General features: G+C 41.6%; 1 protein-coding gene across 8 annotated transcripts in view; it reads right to left on the minus strand.

Moving 5' to 3' along the window:
• MYBPC1 (myosin binding protein C1) overlaps window positions 1-23,282 on the minus strand; it is a 93,033-nt gene extending 69,751 nt beyond the window's left edge. For 2 of the 8 annotated variants that reach the window (XM_077935041.1, XM_077935042.1), the window contains exons 1-2: window positions 22,949-23,282; window positions 1,733-1,765 (exon numbers count right to left, since the gene is read on the minus strand). In XM_077935041.1, coding sequence (XP_077791167.1) covers window positions 1,733-1,765; window positions 22,949-22,973 — 58 coding nt within the window. In that variant the 5' untranslated portion in view covers window positions 22,974-23,282. The remainder of the gene's footprint in view (window positions 1-1,732; window positions 1,766-22,948) is intronic. The other 6 variants (XM_077935037.1, XM_077935035.1, XM_077935036.1 and 3 more) reach the window with 5 other exon arrangements.
• Window positions 23,283-25,398: the final 2,116 nt, after the last annotated feature.

The raw sequence follows: 25,398 nt of genomic DNA on the forward strand, positions 1-25,398 counted from the left end.
ATTGTGGGTTCGAACCCCACGTTGGGCAAAATATTCCTGTATTCCATGGGGTTGGACTAGATGACCCCCTCATAGTCCCTTCCAATTCTACAAATCTATGACCTATGAACCTGGAGTAGCAGTGCAATCTTATGTATATTTGTTCAGTGGGGCTCATTCAGAAAACATGCATAGGATTGCAACCTGAAAGTAACTCCGAACTATCCTGCACCAACATTTCCCCTATTTAGTGTATGTACACGGGAATGAATCCAGAATTATAATAATCAAGTTTTAGAAGAGCAGTAGCAAATTTTCTTTCTACCCCCTTCCCCCTCTGCATATGTGGTCACATACTGTATACTTTTAACACAGCAAGCTTCTAGATGTGGCAGCCACAATCTGGGCTTAACACCATTTGTGTGCTCACGTTTTTGCATGTGTGTGCATATGCGTGTACACAGGAAGCTCAAAATATCCAGAAAGATATCCCAAGGGCAGGAGGATCAACAGACTCTCTCTACACCTTCCCAAATACCAAATGGGACATAGTTAGCATCTTTAGAAGAGCTGTGCAAGCTTCAAGGCTTCTGCTGAATCTGCCGGGGCTACTGGGTCAAAGGATATCCTCCCAAACATCAACTGATAAGCATCAACTGGGCTTGCCCCAGAACTATTGGTGGAGCAGGTTCCAGGTTCAAAGTTCTTTGTTAAATCAAAACCACTGGAATGCAGTGACCACTTATGCAATCTGCCACATTTGTAACTATTAGTGTTACAAATGTTTCTTTCCAGGGAGAAAAGAGAAGGACTCCCAACTCCATTCTTTCACAGTTTTGTTATTTAATTCAAAAGATCTGTAAGGATTTCCAATGCCACAGATCACATGGTTTACTATGTGAAATGTGCCTTGAAATGTTATGCATGCATTGCAGGGATAAGCCAACAGCAGTTAGGATTAGTTGCACAAGGTTTATTTTTAATATTAAAACAAAAATGTAGGGTTGGAGCAGAAATGCTCAAATATTTGAAATCTGGTGAATTTTCAATTATTAATAAGTATTTACCCCAAATCTATGTTTGCTTGTTGTTTGTACTAGATTCCATATTCATCAGCTACCACATGGGCTAAAATATGAAATAATGCACTTTCTTTAGGCCTTCTTTTCTAACATGAGGCCTTCTTCCTCTCCCTTTCCTTCCCCTTCATATATAACAAAGCGAAGAGGCAAAATATTTCTCTTTTTCTTATTTCCATTCACTGGATCAATTCCTTGCTCCCAAATCTCCCTAAATACATCTATGTGCAATTTCTGTCAAAATAAATAAATAAATCTTAGAAAAGAACTAGCATCCTCAGAATACCCACAATTTCCAGGGCTTGGGGTGGGGTGGGGGAGCAGGGGAGCCAAGGGAATTAATCCTGCAATCCTATACCCAATTATCTGGGAATAAGCCCCAATGAACTCAATGGGACTTGCCGCTGAGTAGACATATATAGGATTCCTAGCATCCTCACAGTAAATTATCATTGTAAATGGCACCCTAAAACAAGTTTAAGCTCTCAGTTACCTGGGAATAAGCCCCTTGATCTCAGTGGGACTTACTTGTGAGAAGACACGCAAAGGACTGCACTGTTAATCTTGTAGAAGTGAAGTTATTAATCCAATAAACAGTCACCTCTCTGTGTATTGTATGACGCCTATACAACACATATCTATATCAACCAAAACCACAAATTCTAATGACTAACCTGGAGGTGGTGCAGTCTCTGCTTCTGTTTCATCTGAAAAGGATAGAGGATGCACTTTTAGAAACATAAATGTATACGAATAGATACATATGTTCTAGTACAGTACGGAATACAGCTTGAAGAGCTAGACAAATTCTGAATTTCATGCTATACATGAAAGCCTTCCCATTATGGATTTGTAGATGTTTATTGTGGTCTTGTGTATAACCCACTAATTTATTAGGTTTTATTCAAATTGTTTCATTGTTGTACAGATGAAAGCAGCGAACTGTCTCACCAAATAGTTGGTTCACATTGCTTTTATTTTCCTGCAACAAATACCAAATTGATTTGCTATTTCCTTGCATTATCATTATTTTACAAATAACATTTTTGCAAATAATATTTCATCAACATACATAAGAACATTTGTTAAGTTGGAAAGGAAATTAACTAACTCAAATAATCATGTCCAATTATTTCAATGGTTCTACTTTGGGTGTATGGGATGTTAGGGGAGGGATAATACCTCTGGTGGGGGACATGTGCTCCTTCTGGGGTAGTTTGCCCACCTTTGGTCCCCACCCTGCACTCAATTCTCACTTGTGTCTCCTAGAAGCTGTCAGCATGTGACAGCAGCCACACCCTGGGAAACAGCTTTGCCTGATCAGCTAAACTTGGTGAGGGCAAGTTGATGGGTCTGTCTCTCAGTGAGTTAGGGACTTCCCCTGCATGTGAAAACTGGCTCCAGCACATTGAGTGGACAAGACTAATAGGGGGTCCAATGGTCAAGAAGGGAGTTTCTGCACATGTTCTAGAGGGAAATGAGGAGCAGAGGGGGCTCGTCAACCTGAGGTGCTAGCCTATCTAGGAGAAGGAAAACTCTGATCCTAAGCCTTCACTGCCTTGCACCTATTCTCATGTGAGAAAGGCTTCAGGAGGAAAAATCCATACCCACTGCCTTGCACGACATCTCCGGGGGAAGAAAAGGCTAAGGAGTAAGTCCTACAGAAATCTGGAGTGGAATCCCTAAGACAAGGTCACGTATGCCACCTTCCAGCAATGCCTGCAGCCAAGCTAGTGTCAAATGTATTGCTCTGCTTTCCTTTGGAACACATCAATGAGGCTGAGAGGGGGGTCTTGTCGTCTGGGCAGCCCAGGACCACCATACACATTGGCCAGCTTGCACATGTCTCTATGTGGTGAGGCTCCCTGACTGATACATGACTCTTACTTCCAAAATGCCCCTTTGCAGAATCTATTTTATTACAATTGCTGCAAAAGTGTACTGAACTTTCTGCTTATTTTATTCCAACTGCAATAATACACTTCACATAGTTGGTGTTCTTCATTTCTTTACTGTTTGTCTTGTCTTTATGTTGTTGTCTTGAAAATTCAATAAACACTTTTTAAAAAGAGCTACTATTTGCTCTACAGCTTTAGATCAAGCAGGTTTATAGGGCTGCTGAAGCTTCTGTGTGCCCTGTTCAGACAAACTCATGTTCCCCCAGGCAAAAAGCCTATTTGAAGTGGTTTTCCATATTTATCCAATTAGCTTGCAATGTTGAGTGGTTTGAGCAGAGCTGCACGTAAAGGTACCCTTAAACTTTACACACTGAAAATCAATCCACACCAGCTTCTTCCATGTGACCAAAGATATTATAAAACCAGTGAACCCCTTGAGCAAATAATAGAAATAACATTTCAGTTTTGGCCACTCACAGTGAGGCTCTACAGACTAAATATATTCTCAAGCATGCTAGTGATGTTGGTTCTCTGTTCCAGTAAGAATCCTGGTAAGCCTTCTCCTCTGGCGGCAGGCTTAAGTGTAAAATGCATTCTTGGTACATCTTGACTCTCCCTCTCCCTCTCCCTCTCCCTCTCCCTCTGTGTGTGTGCTTTATGAAGAAGAAACACTATGGGTTGGAGGGGAATTGAGTACAATGTGTGAAATAATTTAAGAACACAGTAAAATCCTGTGGGATCAAACAAAAGGCCTATGTAGACAACACCCTGGGTGATATTTAACCAAGTTTTATTCAAAGGAGACCCATTGAAATTAATGACCCTAACTTAGTCATATTCCTTAATATCAATGGGTCTACGTTGAAGAAAACTTTGTTTCCAACTGTGGCCAACTAGATGCATGGCATGAAGGCAGCAGACCTCCTCTGTTGTTGCCTCTGCCTTCTCCCCAACAGTTATTCAGAGGTACCGGTATATTGCCCTGAACATGGATGTTCTGTTTAGTTATCATGCAAATGTAGTCACTGATCAGCAAGTTTGTCCAATCCCCTTTTCAAGTCAGCTTGGCAGGGCCATAACATTTTGGGGCAGTGAATTCCATAAATTAAGTTTATGCTGTGCGGAAAAGTAAAGAATGTGTGTGTCTTCAGTCTACTGCCAGTTTCACTGGAGTAGTTTATCCCATCCACTTTTTTTTGCCAGACTATGCATAACTTTATAATCCTGTCATATACTGTCATTTTATTGTAAGAAAGGAGCTCTATCCCTGGATAATTTAGGCTGCCCTTTTATGCACCTTCTCCAGCACTTCGATAGCCTTTTCCAGGATGGAGTGGAGGGAGAACAGGTCGAATACTTTCCCCCCCAGAGCAGGAGTGATGACATCATTTTCTGAAATGCCGGGTTAACTGATGGACCCTCCTTGCTCTGGCAAGGTGATAATGAGGCTTTGAAAGTTATTTCAACAAATTAGCACAGAGGAATGTGAAAAATTATCAATCTTAGGCTGGACAATTCTTTCCTTTTCTTTGAAGGAGTTCCTACTTCATACTACAAATTAAAGGGTAACACTGCTTCGTAAGATAAAATTGCATTTCTAATACAAAGCTAAAAGTTGCATTTCAATTGGCTGAAGTTCTTTCTCAGCATGTTTTAAGTTGAACCTATGCTATCAGAAGCAAGCACCTCTCTGCTCAATGGAACCTACTCCCAAGAACCTAGGCATGGAATTGCCAATCCTAATAAATTAGGCATTATATGTGCTGCTGTTCTTTAGTGTGTGTACTGTATCTGAGGGTGTAGAAGCCTGCATTTTTTGACTTTCACTAGGTAATGGCTATGGAATTATCTTTAGGGATGGTGTGATCCTTTTAAAATGGTCATTTAACAATGTAATGTAAACAATGCACTGTCACTAAAATGTGGCTATACCCCATTTTGTCCACTGCAAGAGTCCAAGTGGGTCAGTCATTAGACATTAATTGCCCTAGTCGAGGAGAACAAGTAAAATGGCCATCCCTAGGGCAAATCATTCATTTTAAATCTTGGTTTCACAAAATACCTCAGTTTAAATGACAAAATCTATAGACTTCACCATCAGCTGTGAATAGCACATGTGTGGTTTAAATGGCTAGATTTTCCAACAGCAAACTTGGTAGTAGTGATTGGGAAAGAATAAAGAGATCCAATTTTCCAATTATGATTTATATTTAATTATTTTATGCTGCTGCTCCAAGCTGGAATCAGGCTTGAGGGGGCTCAGAGCAAAATGCTCTGCCGAGGGCCCTGGCACATGGATCAAAGCAGGGCTCCTGGACTTATTGGTTGCTACCTGCATTCTTTTATCAAGGAGACTCACCACAATAAAAGTGAAAATAAGAACATATCAGACCAAGCACTATCAAATCAAGCAAGCAGCCAAGTGGCTAATGCCCATTGCTGCTACACCTGCTTGCTCACCTGAGTCAATGAGGAAAGAAACAAGCAGAAAGAGAAGGAGGTCAAGGGTCAACAGGGTGCTGGGTCCCAACAGCTGCCCAAAGATACTAATGGTTCATGCCAGCACTGGTATGTGTGACAGCTTTTCCTCTATAAAAAAGTTTGATTCTGCAGAACTCTTTTAACACCGAGGTTAATTTACCTGCTTTTCAGCCAAAGTTGCAGGGAAAATACAATATAACCCAACAATAAAAAATAGAAAACAAACAAACCTCTAACAATATTAAAAGCCTTAGAACCGAAAGGAAAAATAAAAGAGGCACAACCCACGCATCCAGTCCCCAAAAAAGCATCTTCAGCAATGGCAGTCTAAAAATAAAGGCATTTATTTTTTAAAAAATTGAGGGAAGCTAGTCAGACACACCTCCTTCAGAACAGAGTTGCGTATCCTTCAACACTTCTCAAACAAAAATAGGAATACTCTTTTAATAGTGATAGCCATCAACTTGGGAAGCTTTAAAAAAGGACTGGACAAATTCATGGAAGATAAGGCTGTTGGTAATTACTAACCCTGCTGACCATGTTCAAGCTTTACTGTCAGTGGAAGTATGCTTCTGAATACCAGTGGCTGGGAGTCACAGATTGGGTGCAGGTCTGTCTACTGCTGCGTCTGGAGAAAGCCAGAGTGTGCCTGCAGTGTGGAGCAGCTATCAGTAGTTGCTACAGAAAAATACTGATGCTGCTTTGCCACAGCAGCAAAAACTGTTTGAAAGGTTTAAAGTATAACCATTTGCTGCTAAACTTTTATTACTGCTGAACAGTATTAGTCACTGCAGAAAGTGGCAGCAGCATTCCTGGGTTCTCCAGACCCTGGTCGCCCAATTCTTCACTCTGACAAAGGACACCATTTGTGGGCATTACATAGTGCTGAAGTGTTCCTTAGGGATGGAAGGGTTTGTGTATTTCAGTTCTCTCAGCTTCTCATTTTTCCAATCTTAAATTTGTTTATACACATTTGCGAATTTTCTTTTTAAAAATCCCTGTGAAAAGTCACCAGCATTTTATGTGAATATCTCCTGATAAACACATTTTTGTATGCAGTTTTGATTAATGTACCCATTTTTGAAAGTTATATCACCGGATACAATGCATTTTTGTATGTTATTTTTACCAATATATTCATTTTTATCCACACTTTCCCTTAATATATGCATTTTTGTAAACATTGTTTGGCTGGAAAACTGCACGGGACATTTCAGATTAGAGCCGATTTTGAAGGGTGGCTGTTTTCGGCTCTCATCTTGTTTCAGAAATTTGATATATTCAGCTGAATTTATCCCTCATCCCTGGCATGGATATGCATGCAGTGACACCTCTGAAACCTGAAAATCGACAACAGTAACATCTCATACTAAGAAAAGTTAACTATTCATCCAACAAAGGCAAAAACAAAACAGTGGTCATTTTACTAGGAAGAGACACCAGAAAATAGGGGCTGCTCCTTGGTATAAGGGGATGGTTGGAACATGAGGCAAAAGACATGCTGCCAGTATCCACCCCACCTGCCAAATTTAAGAAGGCAGGAACAGATCTCCAACAAATTCCCTCTTTCAAGTTGCCCTTGATCTACCAACAACAAGACATCCTTGGCTATCAGCTTCACTTCTGAGGAAGTCCAGTAAGAAAACACCTAACAGCCCACAGTCTCCAAGGCTAATAAATCTCTCAAGATGGACTTTTCTGCCAATAATAAAAAGACAAGTGGACATCAAACTGTGGCGGCTGCTCTGTTCTTTCCTGATCCAGCATGCTCTATGGAGTTCCCAGATGCCATTCTCTGCCATCCAATTGCCTTATAAGGCTCCCTGGCTAGGTGTTGTGAGGAACTATACTATGGCTCAAATCTTTGAGCTGAATGCCTGACAAAGCATTCCATCACCACGGGAGAGAAGTTTTCCTCATTGAATCATGATGAACCTCATCAGCTGCCAAGGTTGGTGAAATGTCAATACAGATCAAGCCAGGAAAGGTTCTTCAGTGTAAAAATAGAAAATGACTAAAACAATTATAAATATATAAGAAGAATTGTAGGGGTCCTTGTGCTGCAGAAGGAAAGCCTACCTCCTAGCACCTGCCAAAGGGCAATAAGGAAAAGAACATTTCTTTTTCAGATATGGGAGCCATGCACGCAAGGACATAGAATATAATGCAGCTTTCCTTCAGCTATTTCTCTCCTGTTTTGCCGTTTGTGTTAACTAGCCTTTTGTAACCTTTGCAGTGGTAGCTCCCCCAGGCAATATCTGAGAAAAGTATATTTGCAGTGTGCTCCTACGTATTTTTCCTTTGAAGGAAGTAGTGCTGGTAATAATGCAACCTACTACCAGGTATATGTTTGCAACCTAAATCTGTATCCCTCATGTTATGAAGCTTCAAAGACAACTGTGCTGAAGACAACCATCTCTGCAACAAGGCTGGAAATTTACCCATTGCTGCATTAAGACTAGCAGGAGTATCATCAAACTGAGACAGTGAAAGCACAGCTGTTACATAGATGTATACACAGAAATGCTTTCATGTCTTAGCGCTGCCAAGGAGCGGATTATGGATCCAGATTTACCCAAAGGGCCAGGTTACCCAAGGGGCCTTGTTCCCAGAATTCATTATGTGTTGATTTATATGTATGCAGTAAGCCACAACTCATCTGCTTGAATTTCTATTAGAAATATTAGCAAGCTGTTAATTATATATCCCTATCTGTTCAAAATATGAAATAGCTTACTACTTCATTTCAATTGATTTTTGCGGTTGCCATGCCTTTACAATTAAATAGAATTACACGACTAAGGTAGGGAAAAATACTTTCAGGTTAGATGTGCGGATTTCAGGCTGGATGTTGGGTGAAGCTTGCTAACACTCTACCATCTTTGCAAAGATCCATTCAGTATACATTTTCATAAGCAGGGTTTCCCCCCTCCCCCAGCTGGCACCTCTCAGGTGGACACCATTGGCATTTTAAGAGAACAAAGGAAATGTTCATGGTGAGTTCCAGCACCTCTTTTTCTAGAAAAATGACACTACTCATAACCCAATCCCATCTGTGTTGAGATGTCCACTGCACTCAGTTATACTTCCAGGTCAACAGGCACAGAACTGCAGCCTAAATTTCCCATCTTAGGCTACAATCCTAACCCCACTTATTTGAGAGTAAGCCCCACTGAGTTCAACAGGACGTATTTCTGACTAGGCATGCACTATTAGTCACGTGAATTTGCCAAAAGAACAGGTTCATTTGAAAGGGTCCAGTGCATGACTGATTCTCCCAACAACCAGGACTCATTAAGAAAAATCAGATTCATTCACTTGTCAATGCAGAAACTGCAAAAGTCAACGTGACTGCAATTTTAGAGCCACTTACCAGGGAGAAAGCCCCACTAAAGTTAATGATATGTTTTATATGTTTTCCAGTTTGCACTGAAGTTAATAACAACCTCTCGCACATTGCAATCCTATACAGTTCTACTCGGAAGTGAGAGGTGAAAAGACTAATTTTAATAAATAGATATTGTTGCATGCCACCTTCGTCTCTGAGTAGTGCAAGATTTCCAGGGCTCCAGGGGGTTTACCCAGAGTCTCCTTTTGGGAATGAGGCACAGTGGAGACTGTGGTGTCTTTATCATATATAGTTTATTTACAACCTGAACCTACGATGGAGGGGTTCACAGCATAATCACCCCTAGAGGGTTTTGTGGTTTTGCTACTTTGGATTCAAACTGAAAGCAAACATCATGCTCTGCCTCAGCCTTTTTCAACTTGCAACCTTTCTCCCCCTAGGTCACATCACAGTCCACTCTAAAACTCTAGTTCAAACTCTACCTTTGCCAGAGGTTGCGACTATCAGAGAAACAAGACCTTCTTGGGGGATTATACTGTGAACCCCTCTATCATACACTCAGGTTGCATATATGTGTAAACAAAACATGTATCATAAAGACACCACAGTCTCTGCTGCGCCTTATTCCCATCTGGAACTCCTGCGCACCTGGAACCCCTGGAATATCACATTGGGGTGCCATGCAGCAATATAATGGTTATGTATTAAAGAAAAAATTCAGGCACCATCTAGTGCAAGAAAAAATAAGTCTGACAGTGAGCTGTGATCTCCACAGTGATTCTGAATGACTTTTTACATGGCTGAAGGCCTCTCCACTGCTGCTTTTGCACCACTTCTGTATACCTGAAGAATATCAGCATATAATTGACGCTGTAGCCACACTACAAGCCTATATCAGGTCTGTGACATTTTAACTACCATTGCTTCTCCTAAAGGAAGAAGAGGAGGAGGAGGAGAGGGAGGAGTTTGGACTTGATAACCTGCCTTTCACTCCCCTTAAGGAGTCTCAAAGCAGCTAACAATCTGCTTTTCCTTCCTCCCCCACAACAAACACTCTGAGGTGAGTGAGGCTGAGAGACTTCAGAGAAGTGTGACTGACCCAAGGTCACCCAGCAGCTGCTTGTGGAGGAGCGGGGAATCGAACCTGGTTCCCCAGATTACGAGACCACCGCTCTTAACCACTACACCATGCTGCAAACTGTAGTGGCCTGTTAGAAATCGTTCCTCACCTCACAGGACTTCATTTCCCAGGACTCTTGGGGGGAAAGAAAATGACTGACATATCTATTTATCTGTCTTATAAACATGCCCTTTCTTATTATGCCTGTATAGTGAATGGGTTTTCTAAGCAATGCTTGCAAAAGGAGGTTACTGGTGGCCAGCCCTTGTTTAAACAGAGCAACCATGAATACTGTAAAGCAGAGTTGTTTTCTCCAATTCTGTACTCAAAGGGAACCAATGCATGCAAGATGTGGAAGGAAATGATAACCTCACAGATAACCAGGAACTGGTGAGTTCTGAATGAGGGCATGGTGCTCACTTCTAGTTACTACTTTTTGTAAAAGAGGTTGTCACAACATGAAAACAGCCACAAATTTTATCAGGCATGTAGCCACACTGCAAAAAAAGCTGGCTTCCTGCGGAATATTCCGGGCGACTTCTAGAATTTTAAGAAGAGTTTGGATTTGATATCCCTCTTTATCACTACCCGAAGGAGTCTCAAAGCGGCTAACATTCTCCTTTCCCTTCCTCCCTCACAACAAACGCTCTGTGAGGTGAGTGGGGCTGAGAGACTTCAGAGAAGTGTGATGAGCCCAAGGTCACCCAGGAGCTGCATGTGGAGGAGCGGCGACACGAACCCGGTTCACCAGATTACGAGACTACCGCTCTTAACCACTACACCACACTGGCTCCCATCATTAAATCATGTAAGACGTCTTTAGCATTTTCTTCATTTTGAGATTTAAGGGGAAATGGGCAGGTGGCATTCTACTCAACTGCTGAACCGCTAAAGCGCTATTCACTCATTCATTTCTCAAGCACTTGAACTTTATTGAGAAGGAGAGCAGGGCTAAGTTTGGTTGTGCTGTTGCCAGGGCCTGCCATACCACAAGGCAAAGTGAGCACCTCATGTGGAGGGAGGGGGAGCCACCTCCAGCTCTTCCTCTTGAGTCCCTGGTCCCAGCAATCTAGTGGCAAGAACTGCTGCTTAAGCACACATATCAACTTAGGCTAGCCAACCTCACAGGTTGCAAAGATAAAAATGTGAGGATGGATAATGTACGCAACCTTGAACTCCTGAGAAGAAACGCAAGATCATGTAAAGAAAAACAGATAATGTATAGACAAATTAAAATGCACAAAGTCAGAAAAGCAACCCCCTTGCTTGAACAATATCTCACAATCCTGTTATTTACAGCAAAATACGAAAGCAAAACAAAATTCACCAAACCTGATAAATTACGCCAATACTCTTAAATGTGTGCAGTTTCATAAGTTTGGTATCTGAACTACTAACTCTCATCCTAGCCTACTTCACAGGGCTATTGTGAAGCTAAAAGGTGAGAGGGGAGGACAAATGTATGCCATCTTGAGCTCCTGGGAAGAAAAGCAAAATACAAATATACAACAAGCGGCAAATACTCTGAACATGTGCCATTTCACAAAAAACATTTTGCCAACCCTAATGAACCAAAAAATTATCCTCGTGTTAAAGTACAGCCTGTAGGAATTTTAATGCTACAGTATTTAAGGTGTTTGATTATTTTTATGGCTGAATTTGCAGATTCATTATATATATTTTTATGTAATTATATTAATTAATAATGTAAAAGTGACAAGCAGACCAGTAATGGCTGGGAGGGGAACATGGAAAACTAGGGAAGAGGGAACAATGTAATATCAATATGAAGGAAGCTTCATGTATTTCAACATACCCAAGATGGTCAATTGTGGTTTTTACTGTAAAGGCAACACACTTGGCAAAATAATGAAATACGTGGACAAAGAGTAAAGTACTTCAACTAATAAACATACCCCAGTAGACAGGTGGTCTTTTCTCCTAAGTGCTGCTTCAGGCTACCAGCAACAATGAGCTTTGCTTGGGTTTTTTAGCTGCTCAGGGAGGCCCCCGCTCCCATGTCCCAGGTGAGGGTGGTCAGCATTCCTTCCTCCAGTGCTTTGCAACATTGATTAAATGATTAAGTACCCTTAGCAACAGGAGTTTCTCTATATCTGCCTGAGAACATTGCCTCCACGTTTTGTCTCCTAACTTTTTTTATAGATGTCAGTTAGTTTACTTCTTTTAAAAAAAAATCAGGAAGCCTGGCACCCTCTTGGCTTGGGGCCTGGTACATGTGTACCCTGCATGTAGTTTTATGATATCGTTATTTCTATGTACTGCTGCTATATAATTCATGTCACAGTACTATTGGCCAGCAGTTGACACAAAAGTGAAAAACTCACTGCTTGCTTTTTCCTTCACTGCTTGAGTTCTTGGCCCAGGATATTCTGCAGGCTGCAGAAGCTGTTTTGTTATTACAAACTTTTCCTTATTAGAAAGAGTCAGGACTCAGTATAATGGTAACCTAGGTATACTTAAAAAAAAACAAAAAAACAGAAGACTATAACCAGCAGGAAGATTTATTGGAGGCTTGCTTTGGAATGGCAGGTGTGTGGAAGTCCCAAACTAGGGAGACTGTCAGGAAGTTGGTGGACCTATCTTACAAATATCAAGGTTACTGACTTTGATCTAATTATCTTTCCTTGCTTTATCTTTTCCTTGCTTCAGATTCCTTAGGGCATTTAGAGCACATCATAGCAGTGCTCTAAATTGTGCCCTGATTGCAAGAACAACCTGGAAGCCATGAAAACATCTTAATATAAATGTGATATGTTCATCACGTTGGACCCTGGTTAATAATAACATGATTGCTGGGCTCTGAACCAGTTGAGGTTCCTGTATGCTTTTCACAAGCAGCTCTGTATATAACACAGGACAGTGTTGATGTTAAGACAGAAAAACTGTGGCAGGATTATGGTTATCCAGGAAATGCTGTAGCTGGTATACCAACTTGCCAAAAGTGCTCTGTGGTACTGATTCCAAGTAAGTGTTCATAAGCAAAGCTAGATCTAACAGCAACCCCTATCTGTGAATGCATTCCTTAAGGGGTACATAGGATCATGGGATGAAGCCTTATACAAGCAACCTCCCATTTATGTGGCGGTTACATTCTGAGGCACCATACGTTTCAGTGAAATCCTGTATATTTGAAACACCATTGAAAAAGCCTGTAAACACCCTGCCTGCCCCCGCCCCGCTCTGTGATGTTTTTTGGTCACTTTTTTGGTCACATATTGAATGTGCACAAATGGGGAGTTGCCTGTACTCAGTCAGACCATTGGTCCATCTAGGTCATTTTTGTCTATGCTGACTAGCAGCAGCTCTCAACCATTTCAGGCAGGGTTCTCTCTCAACCCTGGAGAAGATGAGAATTGAACCGGGGACCTACGGCACACAAAGCAGATACCCTACCACTGAAGAAGAGAGACGTGGTGCAGTATATTTTTTAAAGCACACCCACAAGACCTTGTTTAAGCATTATATTTAGGGATTATGAAGGTGAAGGGAATTAATTGACTAGTTATCTGCCCAACAGCTGCATCAAAAGGAAGCATAAAAGCAGCTTTTGTGAGCCGTCCTGTTCATAAAGAGCACCCTCTAGTGTTCTGAAAATGAAGCTACCGTATCTGTCAGATGTTCGTTTTTTCTTTTCTTTTTTTCTTTTTTTGTTTCGGATGGGATTTTAATGGGCTTCGTAAAGCCAAAAACTCAGTACAGGAACTTCCTTATCCACTTCAAATATACTGTCAATTGAATTATGCACGTTTCTTCCAGTAAAAAAAGGACAATATAAACAAACATTTTCAAGAACCTCTCAAAGCGTTCAGTTTTGATTTCTGGATTTACTTCTTACTGTAAAATAGCTTTTTACTAAACCAGCGTGAATCATTAAATTCTTTTACTAATACCAAGGTGGTTTGCATTTGTTGCTGCCCTCCCTTACTATGCTAAGAGTTGAACTCAAGTGCATTGCACTATGATGTATCCTCCACACTGCTTTTTGTGAAAGGCAATCTCAGCCTAAAACAGAGGCAGCCCAAGACGTTTTGGTGCCTAAGGCAAAGGACAAGATGGAGCTTCTCCCTCCACCCCTGCTGTCCATGCACAGAAGCTCACCAGACAGGCAGTTGAATCTTATTCTAACACTCGTGATGGCACAAGGTCCTCAAACACAGCAGGCTAACTTAAGGAGCACAAAGCAGGCTGTCTGGCACACAATTCTGTTCTCCAACATGTCACTACCACTCTCTAAACACACCTGCACCTGCTGCTTGAGGAAGCCACTTCCCCCTGCCTGGTGGAAGGGCCAGCCTTGCCTAAAAGTAGGAATAATTTCACTCCAAAAGGACATTGCTTTCTTTCTCGGGCTTCATTTCTGGGTGCATCTGCAGTCCATTCAAATGTTAATACTTGGTTTTCCTTCTACAGTAAAAGGAAGAGAAAATGACTATCAACTTAAAAAAAGAAAAGTAGCAGCAGCATGACTAAGCCGCTACTGGCGAACCAGAACAGTGCACGGAAACGCCATTTACCTTTCCGCAGGAGCAGTACCTATTTATATACTTGCACTTTGATGTGCTTTCAAACTGCTAGGTTGGCAGGAGCAGGGACCGAGCAACGGGAGCTCACCCCGTTGCGGGGATTCGAACCACCAACCTTTTGATCGGCAAGTCCTAGGCTCCGTGGTTTAACCCATAGTGCCACCCGCGTCCTATCTAGCTGAGTATTGTCTAAACCAGTGTTTCCCAAACTTGGGTCTCTAGCTGTTTCCAACTACAATTTCCATCATTCCTGATCACTTGTCCTGCTAGCTAGGAATGATGGGAGTTGTAGTCCAGAAAAGATGGAGACCCAAGTTTGGGAAACATTGGTCTACACTCACTGACAGCAGCTCTCTAAGGTTTCAGATGGGGCTTTCCCAGCCCTACCTAGAGATGTCAGGGATTGCATGCATGCAAGACAGTTGTTCTACCACTGAGGTACAACCCTACCCTGGGGGGAAATGGATAAAGGATTATGACTTCACACCTCAGACTAAACAGCCATGCTCTGCATGCCCAGCTGAGCCTTCCAGTTGTGTTTGTCAAGTGGCAGGCATACACCCCCATACCCCCACACCACACACAGGAAAATACTTTTGAAACCAAATGATGACAATGATATGAAAGAAAAATAGGAAGTGTTCCATTTTGCTTACAAACCATTAGAAGTGTGTGACATAGCTCTGAATAGTGGAATAAATGACAACATCTTGCTTGCTCACTAAATTTGTAAAAATAGGCAAGATGTTAACTTAAGGTGGCTATTGTTCACTGGGATTCATTTCCAAGCAGAAAAAGGAGAACACATGAGAAGCAAAGAGTGGGAGGTTGAAGGTCAGCATTAACCTGATATCACGGAAGGAAGTGTGGGAGGTGGTGGAAATGAAAATAATATTTGAATGTGGCAGAGACTGCCTATGTGTTGTGGCAGAATGCAGGCCCTCTGTCTGCAATTGGATCTACTATGGAGGCAAATTGCCAAAAAGAATTTAACACAGATTCTTTTCAAAACAACAACACAACACTGTTCAGTGGGGGTAAAGATATGAACAGTAGTATCGTTATCTGGAGAGCTGAAAGCAGTACTATCTGGGAAACTCTATAGTACTTTTAACCTTTTCTTTAGGGCTATTTCTTCTTTTTTCATGTTAAAACTAGACAGCCAACACCAAAGATCTATGATCTGCATAGACATGGTTGTGTGGTATGAGGCCCACTTTGACAAAAGATAAACTAGACTGGAAATAGGCTGGTGTACTCATAAATCTCATTTCAATGGAACACAAAAAGAGGCCCTATTCCAGGTCAAACTGTTTTTGTCTAGCCTATTATTATGTACTCTGATCAGCAGCAGAGAAGTGTCTTCTTCTATGACCTGCTTCCTGCTCTTTTTTTTTTTTTTTTTAAAGCTAGCGCCACCAGGGTTCAAATCTGAAATCAACTGCATCCAAAGCTATGTAGGAGAAATTTCTGGGGCATTGTGCCACTTTCTTCTTTTGTAGGAAGTGTATACTTTTTGTGCATTTAGCAATTTCCATTTGGTGCTGGGGTTCATGGGCCAGTGGGTGCTTGTATATATGTGTGTGGGGGGGGGAGAGAAATAAAATAGATGGATGATGCATAAAGGTGAGAGAGAACAAAGGGAAGAGAAAGAGAAGGGGTATCCCTTCCCTTTTGCTTGGCCCTGCCTGCTGACCTCACTGTGTAGCCTGACCATTCCTCCTCCCAGGAATATAACATTCACCCTGGAAAAAGTTAATGCCTGTGCTCTAATGCAAAATTACCGTATTTTTCGCTCTATAAGACGCAACAGACCACAAGACGCACCTAGTTTTTGGAGAAGGAAAACAAGAAAAAAATATTCTGAATCCCAGAAGCCAGAACAGCAACAGGGATTGCTGCGCAGCGAAAGCAGTGACCCCTCTTGCTGTTCTGGCTTCTGGGATAGCTGCGCAGCTTGCATTCACTCCATAAGACACACACACATTTCCCCTTACTTTTTAGGAGGGAAAAAGTGCGTCTTATAGAGCAAAAAATACAGTAAGTAGCCATCTTGGGACCCTAACAACCTCAAATGACATGATCTCTTTTTTAACTGGGAAGGGCTTTTATGACACTTATAAAGGTTATGATTAAGAAGCCTAATAATAATCTCTCAACAATGGCAACTGAACACTCAGAAGATAAAAGAGATATTTTGGGTGGGGTGTCCGAAAGCCAGAAACAGAAACATTTTGATCCAATCATAGATTTATCTGAGCTAGATGGACCCATTGGTGAGGCTCTCATAAAGCAGAAAGGCTTATGTTCTGATGATATTTTAATGGGGAAGCATTAAAACATCATAGGAACATAAGCCTTCCTGCCTTACTGAGGTAACATTCTCTTCTGCAATCAACTTCACACACAGCTTTAATCAACTCGGCAAGTTAAACAACCCACAAGTCAGCCAAAATATATCTTTGCCTACATGCTGCAAAATAGATTTTTATAAAATAACATTTTACCAAGTCAGGTTCAAGGTGCTGGATATTAAAAAGAACACCTACTCCCACATAGACTTGTCCAGCTGTTGAAATCTTTGTGGTGGCTCTCCTGGTCATGTCTCAGCCGGACAAAGCTTTCTATATGGCAATGAGGTTGAAGGCCTTCTTAGTGGAGATAAGCAAACCTCTCCTTTGAGATTTGGTTGGACCCAACTGTTATGAATGTTTTGTGCCAGCTCAAAACTCAAGTTTATGAGATATTAGTGTTGAGGTCATTGGTTATTGTTGCTTCGTGTTTGGTGATTAATTGTTGCTTGCTTGTTTTTTCCTGCCTCTTTTTTTAAAAAAATAAAACATTGGTTTTAAATATGGCAGATTGGAGTGGGAACATGCCTGTTTAGCTCAAGGGCCACCTTTCAGTGGTTATCCACGAAAAATGACCACCATACCAGTAATGGTGGGCAGGGGACTGATACAAAAGTAAGCAGAGCAATGGGTGTGAATCTTTTCTTTGTAGAGTGGGTTACATTTCAACCATGCAAATGCCAGAGGTTTCTATGCACACACAAGCACACATCCCTCCATCATCCTTCCAGGCAAGCAAAAGACATTATCACAGTTCAAGGACACAAACAAAAGCACTCAAGGTTTACGTGTACATGACCTGGGGAGAATTACAGGGGCCAAACAGAGAGGCCTGGAAGGCAACATTTAGCCCCCTGACCTTAGATCCCCAATCACTGTCTTCTATGCTTCAGTTTTAATCACAACTTGCTCTGAGATTGGTTTGCAATGAAGAGTAATGTTTTAAACTAATAAATAAAAGTCAGTACTATCTCTAGTGTTATACCGTCTCTAACAGAATTGATGTTAAGATATATGTCAGCTGTCTGTACGGCAAATAGGATACTTTACAAGGCAGGCTGGCAGTAGTTTGGGTGCAGGTTTAGGTTCTCTCACATTCGTGTGCACATTTGGTACAGCTATTTTGGGTAGGATACTTCATACGTTATTGTCCTCCAGCGCTAAGCAGCAGTGCCAGGATGCAAACTGATCCTTGCAGCCTTGTCAACACTAGTTGCCTAGGGCTCAGTCCTGTAAGGTGCAGGATCCCACTTGAGGTGCTAAAACCCTTATATCCTACAGAAAGCTCCTTAACCTCTTCTCTCTCTCCCAAGAACAGAAAACTTAATAACTAAATAGCCCAGCAGCCATATCGTTTGGAACAAATTCTCCATCAAATCACATACACACAAATGAACAATATTCAACAGCAAAGAAGCAACTTGCTAGTTCCTCACAAACTCTGCAATGTTTCTATGACACCGTCAAGTTGCAAAGGCCTAAATGATCATCCTGAACAACTTTCTTCCCAATATCGATACTACTATGTCTCCCCAAAGTCTGCCAATTAGGACATCCTGTCTTGAAGTTAAGTAGTGATTTAATGAAAACAAAAGAACTATCTGTTAAAACTAAACCTGAAAGCTGAATGAACATTTCTCATGAGCTGCAGATGAGCTTGTCATACACTAGAGTGAGGTTCTGTCCCTTAAGGAGGTTTAACCTCAAAGTTTCAGAATTTTGGAAGTACAGTACCAAGTTTTCTTAAGTCATTGTAGGTGGATTACCCTAAAATGTCACCAAAGTTTGAACATAGGCTTCAATTCAGAAATTTAAAGTCAGTTAGCAGATTTGGGATGCTCCTATTGCACAAATAAGTATTGTTCTTAAAAAGTATTTTAAAATCCCTTTAATATATATTTCTTTTGTACTGCTTCTGACTGCATCAAAAATACATCCTCATTTTGAAACTCCTAATCCACGCAACTAAGGAACGCTAATAAGCTCTAAACCTTGTAAATTAATGTGAAGGGTATGGTATTATCAGCTGTAAATGCTTTACTTGGTGCAGAAGATTGGAATTCTGTATGAATCAGGGGTGCAGAACCTGAACATTGGCTACACTTGCTGGACTCAGCAACATCTGAAGGACCACAGGCTGCCCAGCCCTAGTCTAAACAGTCTTAGAAAACCTCAAGGAAATACTTAGCCAGAACTGAGTATAAAACTAAAACAAAAGAAAGGGAAGAAAATAATGCAATTTTTATTTTTTATTTATTCATTGCATTTCTATCCCACTCCTCCCTCTAAGGAGCTCAAAGTAGCTATATGGTTCACCTCCTCATTTAAACCCCACAACAACACCATAAGGTAGGTTAGGCTGAGAGTGAGTGACTGGTCCAAGGTCACCAAGTGAGCTTAATAGCCAACTGGGGATAGCAATATGCTGATGACACACAGGTCTACCTCTCCTTACATCTGCAGGTGTGGCAGTGGATGTGCTGGACCGTTGTCTTGCTTTGGTAATGGACTGGATGAGAGCCAATCCATTTGAAGCTCAATCCAGATAAGACTGAGGCACTGTTTGTGGGTGGTTCCCCAGACTGGATGGATTGGAGATTGCCTGCTCTTGATGGAGTTATAACCACTGGTGGAAGAATAGGAGTGCGGGGGGAGCTCACAGCCCCCCCCCCCGCTTGTGCTGGGTGCCATGCCCCCGCAGGCAGTGCACCCCACCCCCAGGACGCATGCCATGCCCCTGCGGGCAGCACGCCACACCCCCCGGTGCCAGAGCATGAAGCTCCGCCACTGGTTACACCAGGCTTCTTCAATCTCAGCCCTCCAGATGTTTTTGGCCTACAACTCCCATGATCCCTAGCTAGCAGGACCAGTGGTCAGAGATGATGGGAATTGTAGTCTCAAAACATCTGGAGGGCTGAGCTTGGGGGTACTCGTGGATCCATTGCTGTCCCTTGAAGCTCAGGTGGCCTTAGTGACATGCCTTCCATCAGCTTCGACTGGTGGCTCAAGTGTGCCCCTGTGTGGACAAGGATAGCCTAACCTCTGTTGTCTATGCTCTGGTAACCTCTAGGTAAGATTACTGCAATGTGTTATACATGGAATTGCCTTTGAAGAAGTTCAGAAACTTCAGCTGGTGCAGAATTCAGGGGCCAGGTTGTTCACTGGGACAAGACCACTTGAACATGTAGCACCAGTCCTGGCCCAACTGTGCCGGCTGCCAGTTAGTTTCTGGGCTCAATTCAGAGTGCTGGTTTTGACATATAAAGCCAGGCATAGGCAAACTGTGGCCCTCCAGATGTTTGGGACTACAATTCCCATCATCCCTAGCTAATAGGACCAGTGGTCAGGGATGATGGGAATTGTACTTCCAAACATCTGGAGGGCCGCAGTTTGCCTATGCCTGTATAAAGCCTTTAAAAGCTCAGAGCCACAATACCTCAAAGACCACCTTTCCTGCAACAACCAGGACCCTGTGATCGTCATCTAAGGCTCTTCTTTGTGTGCCTCCTCCATGAGATGTCCGGAGGGCATCAACACAAGAACAGGCCTTTTCTGTGGTGACTTCCCACTTGTAGACTTCTCTCCCCAGGAACACCCACCTGGCACCTTCATTACATATCTTTAGGCACCACACAAAAACATTCCTCTTCTCCCAGAACTTGGAATAATTATGGTAAACAATCTATGGCCTTTTAAACTGTATGAGGAGGGTTATTGTTTTGTTTTGTTTGTTATGTTTTGTATTTTTGTGTTTTTATATTGTAAACTATCCTGTGATTTTTGGATGTATTGAAAATAATAATAATAATAATAATAATAATAATAATAATAATAATAATAATAATTTGAACCCTGATCTCTCAGGTCCTAGTCGGAGACTCTAACCACTACACCACACTGGCTCCACGCTTTTGCAGTATATCTCTGGCCATGTAAGTAATACATATGATAAAAAGGTACTTTCAATCCATTTCCCCAAAAAATTGTTGGAAACATTTTGAGACAACAGCGACCCAAAGCTGACAGTTCTTACTGAAGTGGTAACACTGCTATCAAGAAAAGCATGGTAGATTCTAGGCCTGTACTTATTCTGAAAATTAGCTGATCCAATCCTCTGTGCCATGCAAAGGCTTCTATAAGCAATATATCCATAATACTGTAAAGTAAGTTTGTTCACATTATCCAGAAAATATGAGAAGGGACAAGCAAAATCCACCATGTCAAAGGCAAAGGTTGAACCAGTAATTGATTTACCTTGTAAAACACTCAAGACATCCATACCACACGCTAACAGACAAGGTGAAAACCCCACAGAGCCACCATCCAATATGCCCTGAGGATATATCCTTGATCCTAAATATGGAAGTGAGTTATGCTCTGAGCATGAAGCAAACATAGCACACAGAGAAAATTGCTGTTAGCTCCTTAGCATACTAGTATCCTTTTTCAACATTCCAAAGGAATGAAGGGGGAAAGTTTTGTTAATATCACCTCCATGCAGAAAAGTTACTGGGTAATAAGGAGGGATTTTACAAGTTTGGTTTTTTTCTTTGTGAATTTCCCTAGGTTACAGTGTATATACATAGCATATATGTCCCCCCCCCCCCCGAAAATCCATATAGGAAAAGCTATACAGTGGTACCTCGGGTTAAGTACTTAATTCGTTCCGGAGGTCCGTTCTTAACCTGAAACTGTTCTTAACCTGAAGCACCACTTTAGCTAATGGGGCCTCCTGCTGCCACCGCGCCGCCAGAGCACGATTTCTGTTCTCATTCTGAAGCAAAGTTCTTAACCCGAGGTAATATTTCTGGGTTAGCGGAGTCTGTAACCTGAAGCGTATGTAACCTGAAGCGTATGTAACCCGAGGTACCACTGTATTGCATATAGTGACCTTATGAAGATTGCAACCGAGATGTTATAGGGAGTAGACTATACAAGAGGGCGAGGGAACTGGGCAGATTTCGCTTAGAGGAAAAAGATGAAATCTAGCATCCTATGCCCACTGAGTAGGCTCCATTGAATGCAATAGGACTAACTTCCAAGTAAGCATGAACAGGATCGAACTGTAACTTAAGCATTCATGCACACGATTGATTATATGTGTAGGAAAAGAAGCATTAATATAGGAAGGCATACTTAGGCTTCTACACTATACATTTACAGCACATTAAATGCATGTAGCTTCCCCCATAGAATCTAAGGAACTGTAGTTTACAAAGCTGTGATTCCCAGAATCCTTGACAAAATACAGTTCCCAGGGAAAGCCGTGTACTTTAAATGTATGGTGTGCATGTGATCTTAAGTTGCAATCTTATACAGTACACACTTACCTGGAAGTAAGTCCCATTGAACTCAGTGGGGTTTACTTCTGAGTAGACAGTTTAAGGATTGTGCTATTAATATAATAAGTGAATACTTGAGTTACTGGTAAACTGCACCTTTTAAAGCTGAGGAACCTTCTTCCCAATACTTTTTTTAAAAAGTGGACTATTTAAAGGAAATATTTCTGTCTCGGTAATATTCCCATTATGCAGCGCTGGATTCTAAATATGTTACAACTTTGTGAAATCTTTGCTTGGGAAGGGCAGTAGTCCTCCAAAGTTTGGATTCATAATGACAGCATCTCTGTTTTGCCAGCCAGAAAAATAATCTCATAATTTGATACAAAGTGAATAAGGTAAAGAGGATGCTATTATCAGAAATACCCAAATATCCAAGGCAAATTGTAAAACTGAATTATAAACCTACTCTTCCTGTTAACATACAAATGAGATTCATTTGCAATAGTAAAGCTTTATGCACTTTTTGAAAACACAAAGAACTACCCCTATAAACATTCAGACACATGGTAATTAAAAAGGAGCTTTCAGAAAAGTAAATTGTACCAACAACAATAACAATAATCTAGCACTGCACAACCATAACTAAAATGTTCCAGTTCAGCTGAGCTTTCTAACCTTCATCACTAAGTTGTTCAACTGTTTTCAGTGATAGTGGACTCTATTCATGGATCTCAAATTTGGTGAATCAAGAAAGGATAACAGCTTCTTTTGCCTTCTCTGATCTCTCTGCTCAGTCACAAGCTGGTTTCAAAACACATGTTTTGCTTTTTGTTAAAACACGTAAGGGAGATACGATGACACTTACCGGCTTTTTTGGTGGGTTCCGGCATTGTTTTTGTTCCTCTTTATTCCCAATTATGTGTCAGATGCAACAGCAAGGAGCCACAAGTCCAGTGGAGAGCATGCAGGCCAGTGTGACAAGCAGAGGGGGAGAATAATTCCTCGGCTTTATATACAGCAGCGAAATATCAATCAAAATAGCACCTCCTCTCCTCTCAATGCATACCCTCCGAAAACTGACAGTTATGGGAGCTCTGCTTACATCTGTTGTTCACAGCCGCTGCCCTCTTGGCTTTAGGAAGGAATCTCTGCTGCATTTCATGGGGCTGAGGAGAATGGCTATAACTTTCTAAATTCAGAAGCATCAGATTCTCTCTCTCTTGTGCGCACACACCCCAATCTGTGAAGTAAAATAGATTGCCAGACAATCAAAGGGCTTTCAGATATGCAGATTATATGTTCATAATATATGTTCTAAATGACATACTGCACCTGTGTGTCTTTTTCCCATGGTTGATAACTGAAACAGCTAACCTGATCTTGATCACATAATACTGCTTGGCAGTTTTTAGCAATTTGTAGGCTAAATCAAGGTATGTGAAATATCCATCCTTGTCAAGAGTGGCTATGGCAATTCAGCCAGATGGGTGAGGTATAAATAATAAAATTGTTGTTGTTGTTATTGTCAGAGCATAGAATATGACAGACCACAACTATATATTATACACGTGAAGGGCATTGTAATGAGTGATGTTTAGTTTCTCCTTCAGTTGGAGTCAGTGGGAATGCAGTCACATCAATACATTTTGTGTCAGGGAGAAGGTAAAGAGCTGCATTCAGAGCCACTACTGGTGTGGGAACAAAAAATGTGAGTGTCCTTCATTTGTAGGACACTAAGTACAGCAACAGAGTGTGTGCACCCTCTAGTGGATAGGAGGGTGTATGATACCAGAAGGGCCATGTGACCACCAACTAATGGTGGGGAGAGGAACTACTTTAAGACAGTGGGGCAGATCAAATTGTGAGCAACTGTGTGGGTATTTGACATAGCTGTCAACTTTTCCCTTTTCTTGTGAGGAATCCTATTCGGAATAAAGGAATTCACTGCATTCAACAGTGACCAGGTCTATCCAGTGCCTGATGTCAGGTGATGTCAGCTGAATGAGAAGTGAGTGTGATGAGCTCAAAATGGCCTCCTGGGCCAAACTGGGAAGGCTTCAGATTGCTTGGGGAAAACTCTGGAAAGGAGGGGAATTGGGCAATTGTGGGGAGGTGGGAATCTTCATTCTCAGCAACTGCTTCATGAGAACAAGACCAACCAGAAATGAGCTGCTGTGCTCATTAGGCCTGACATTCCTGTGCAGATCGTGTTCTTGCTAATAAAGAGTTAACTCCAACTTGCACAGTGTGATTTACTGCTGGCTCGCTCCTGTAAGTGCCTAAGCCCTCTACTAATTCCTGGATCCAGCATGGAGTCAAATCCTGGAATAGCCAGTGATGGCCTTCTAAGTATGTGCCATTAAGGTAACAAAGAAAGTTGTTCTGTGCCACATGGCAAATGAGTGGGACCCCCTCCCTCAACTCACTGGTTGTTAGAAAGACAAAGGCCAGAGTTGAGAGTTGTGTGTGCAAGCTAGAAGCTATAAACTGGCAGGCTGCAGGCTGGGCAGCTGGGAGACAGAACCATGCCTGATTTCTGCTGAAATCCAAGGCTGTGGCTATAGGAAAAGCAAAAGCCTCTTGGGGCGTTAATGCTGTGAACTCCTCCATTGTAGGCTCAGGTTGTAATAAACCATATATCATAAAGTGTAAATAAACCATATATCATAAAGACACCACAGTCTCTGCTGTCCTTCATTCCAAGAAAACCAAACCCTGGGTAAGTGCATGGAACCCCAGGAATTTTGCAGCAGCAGCCAGAGATTTGGATGACATGCAACAATATGTTTTGGACAACAACTTCCATCAACTGCCATCAACCCCAGCTAGCTGTGCTGATCAATAGCTAAAATTAGATGTAGAATGTTAACAGACTTGTCAGTGGTTATAAACTATCTGACAATCTTCCATTTCTATTTCATTGCTGTGGAATGGTCATGATATTATTCTTTACCACAGGGTTGTTGTGAGATTAATAGATCATGGAAATAGTGTGTTATGGAACAGAGAGAGGTGCATGTTTAAGTAAAAAGATCATGTCCAAACTCTATGTAAGAAATAGGCTAATCATCAAAGGAGGCCCAGTATATTTTGCTGCCCTCCTAGTCAAGTAACTCAGCACCCAGGGCAGAAAATTCCACAAAAAACTCTCCCTCTCTAAGACAACTCTAATATATTAAATCACTAAAAAACTGATGCCCCTTTACAATATCTAAAACCAAGTGCTATTCAAAATCTGCTACCTCACTTTACCTAATGGTAGGGGGTCTGTCAGTTTTATTCTGCGCAAATTCACATTAAATTCTATGTTTTACT

This window comes from Podarcis muralis, chromosome 10 (genome assembly GCF_964188315.1).
Source record: "Podarcis muralis chromosome 10, rPodMur119.hap1.1, whole genome shotgun sequence".
In the NCBI taxonomy this organism is placed as follows: Eukaryota; Metazoa; Chordata; class Lepidosauria; order Squamata; family Lacertidae; genus Podarcis; species Podarcis muralis.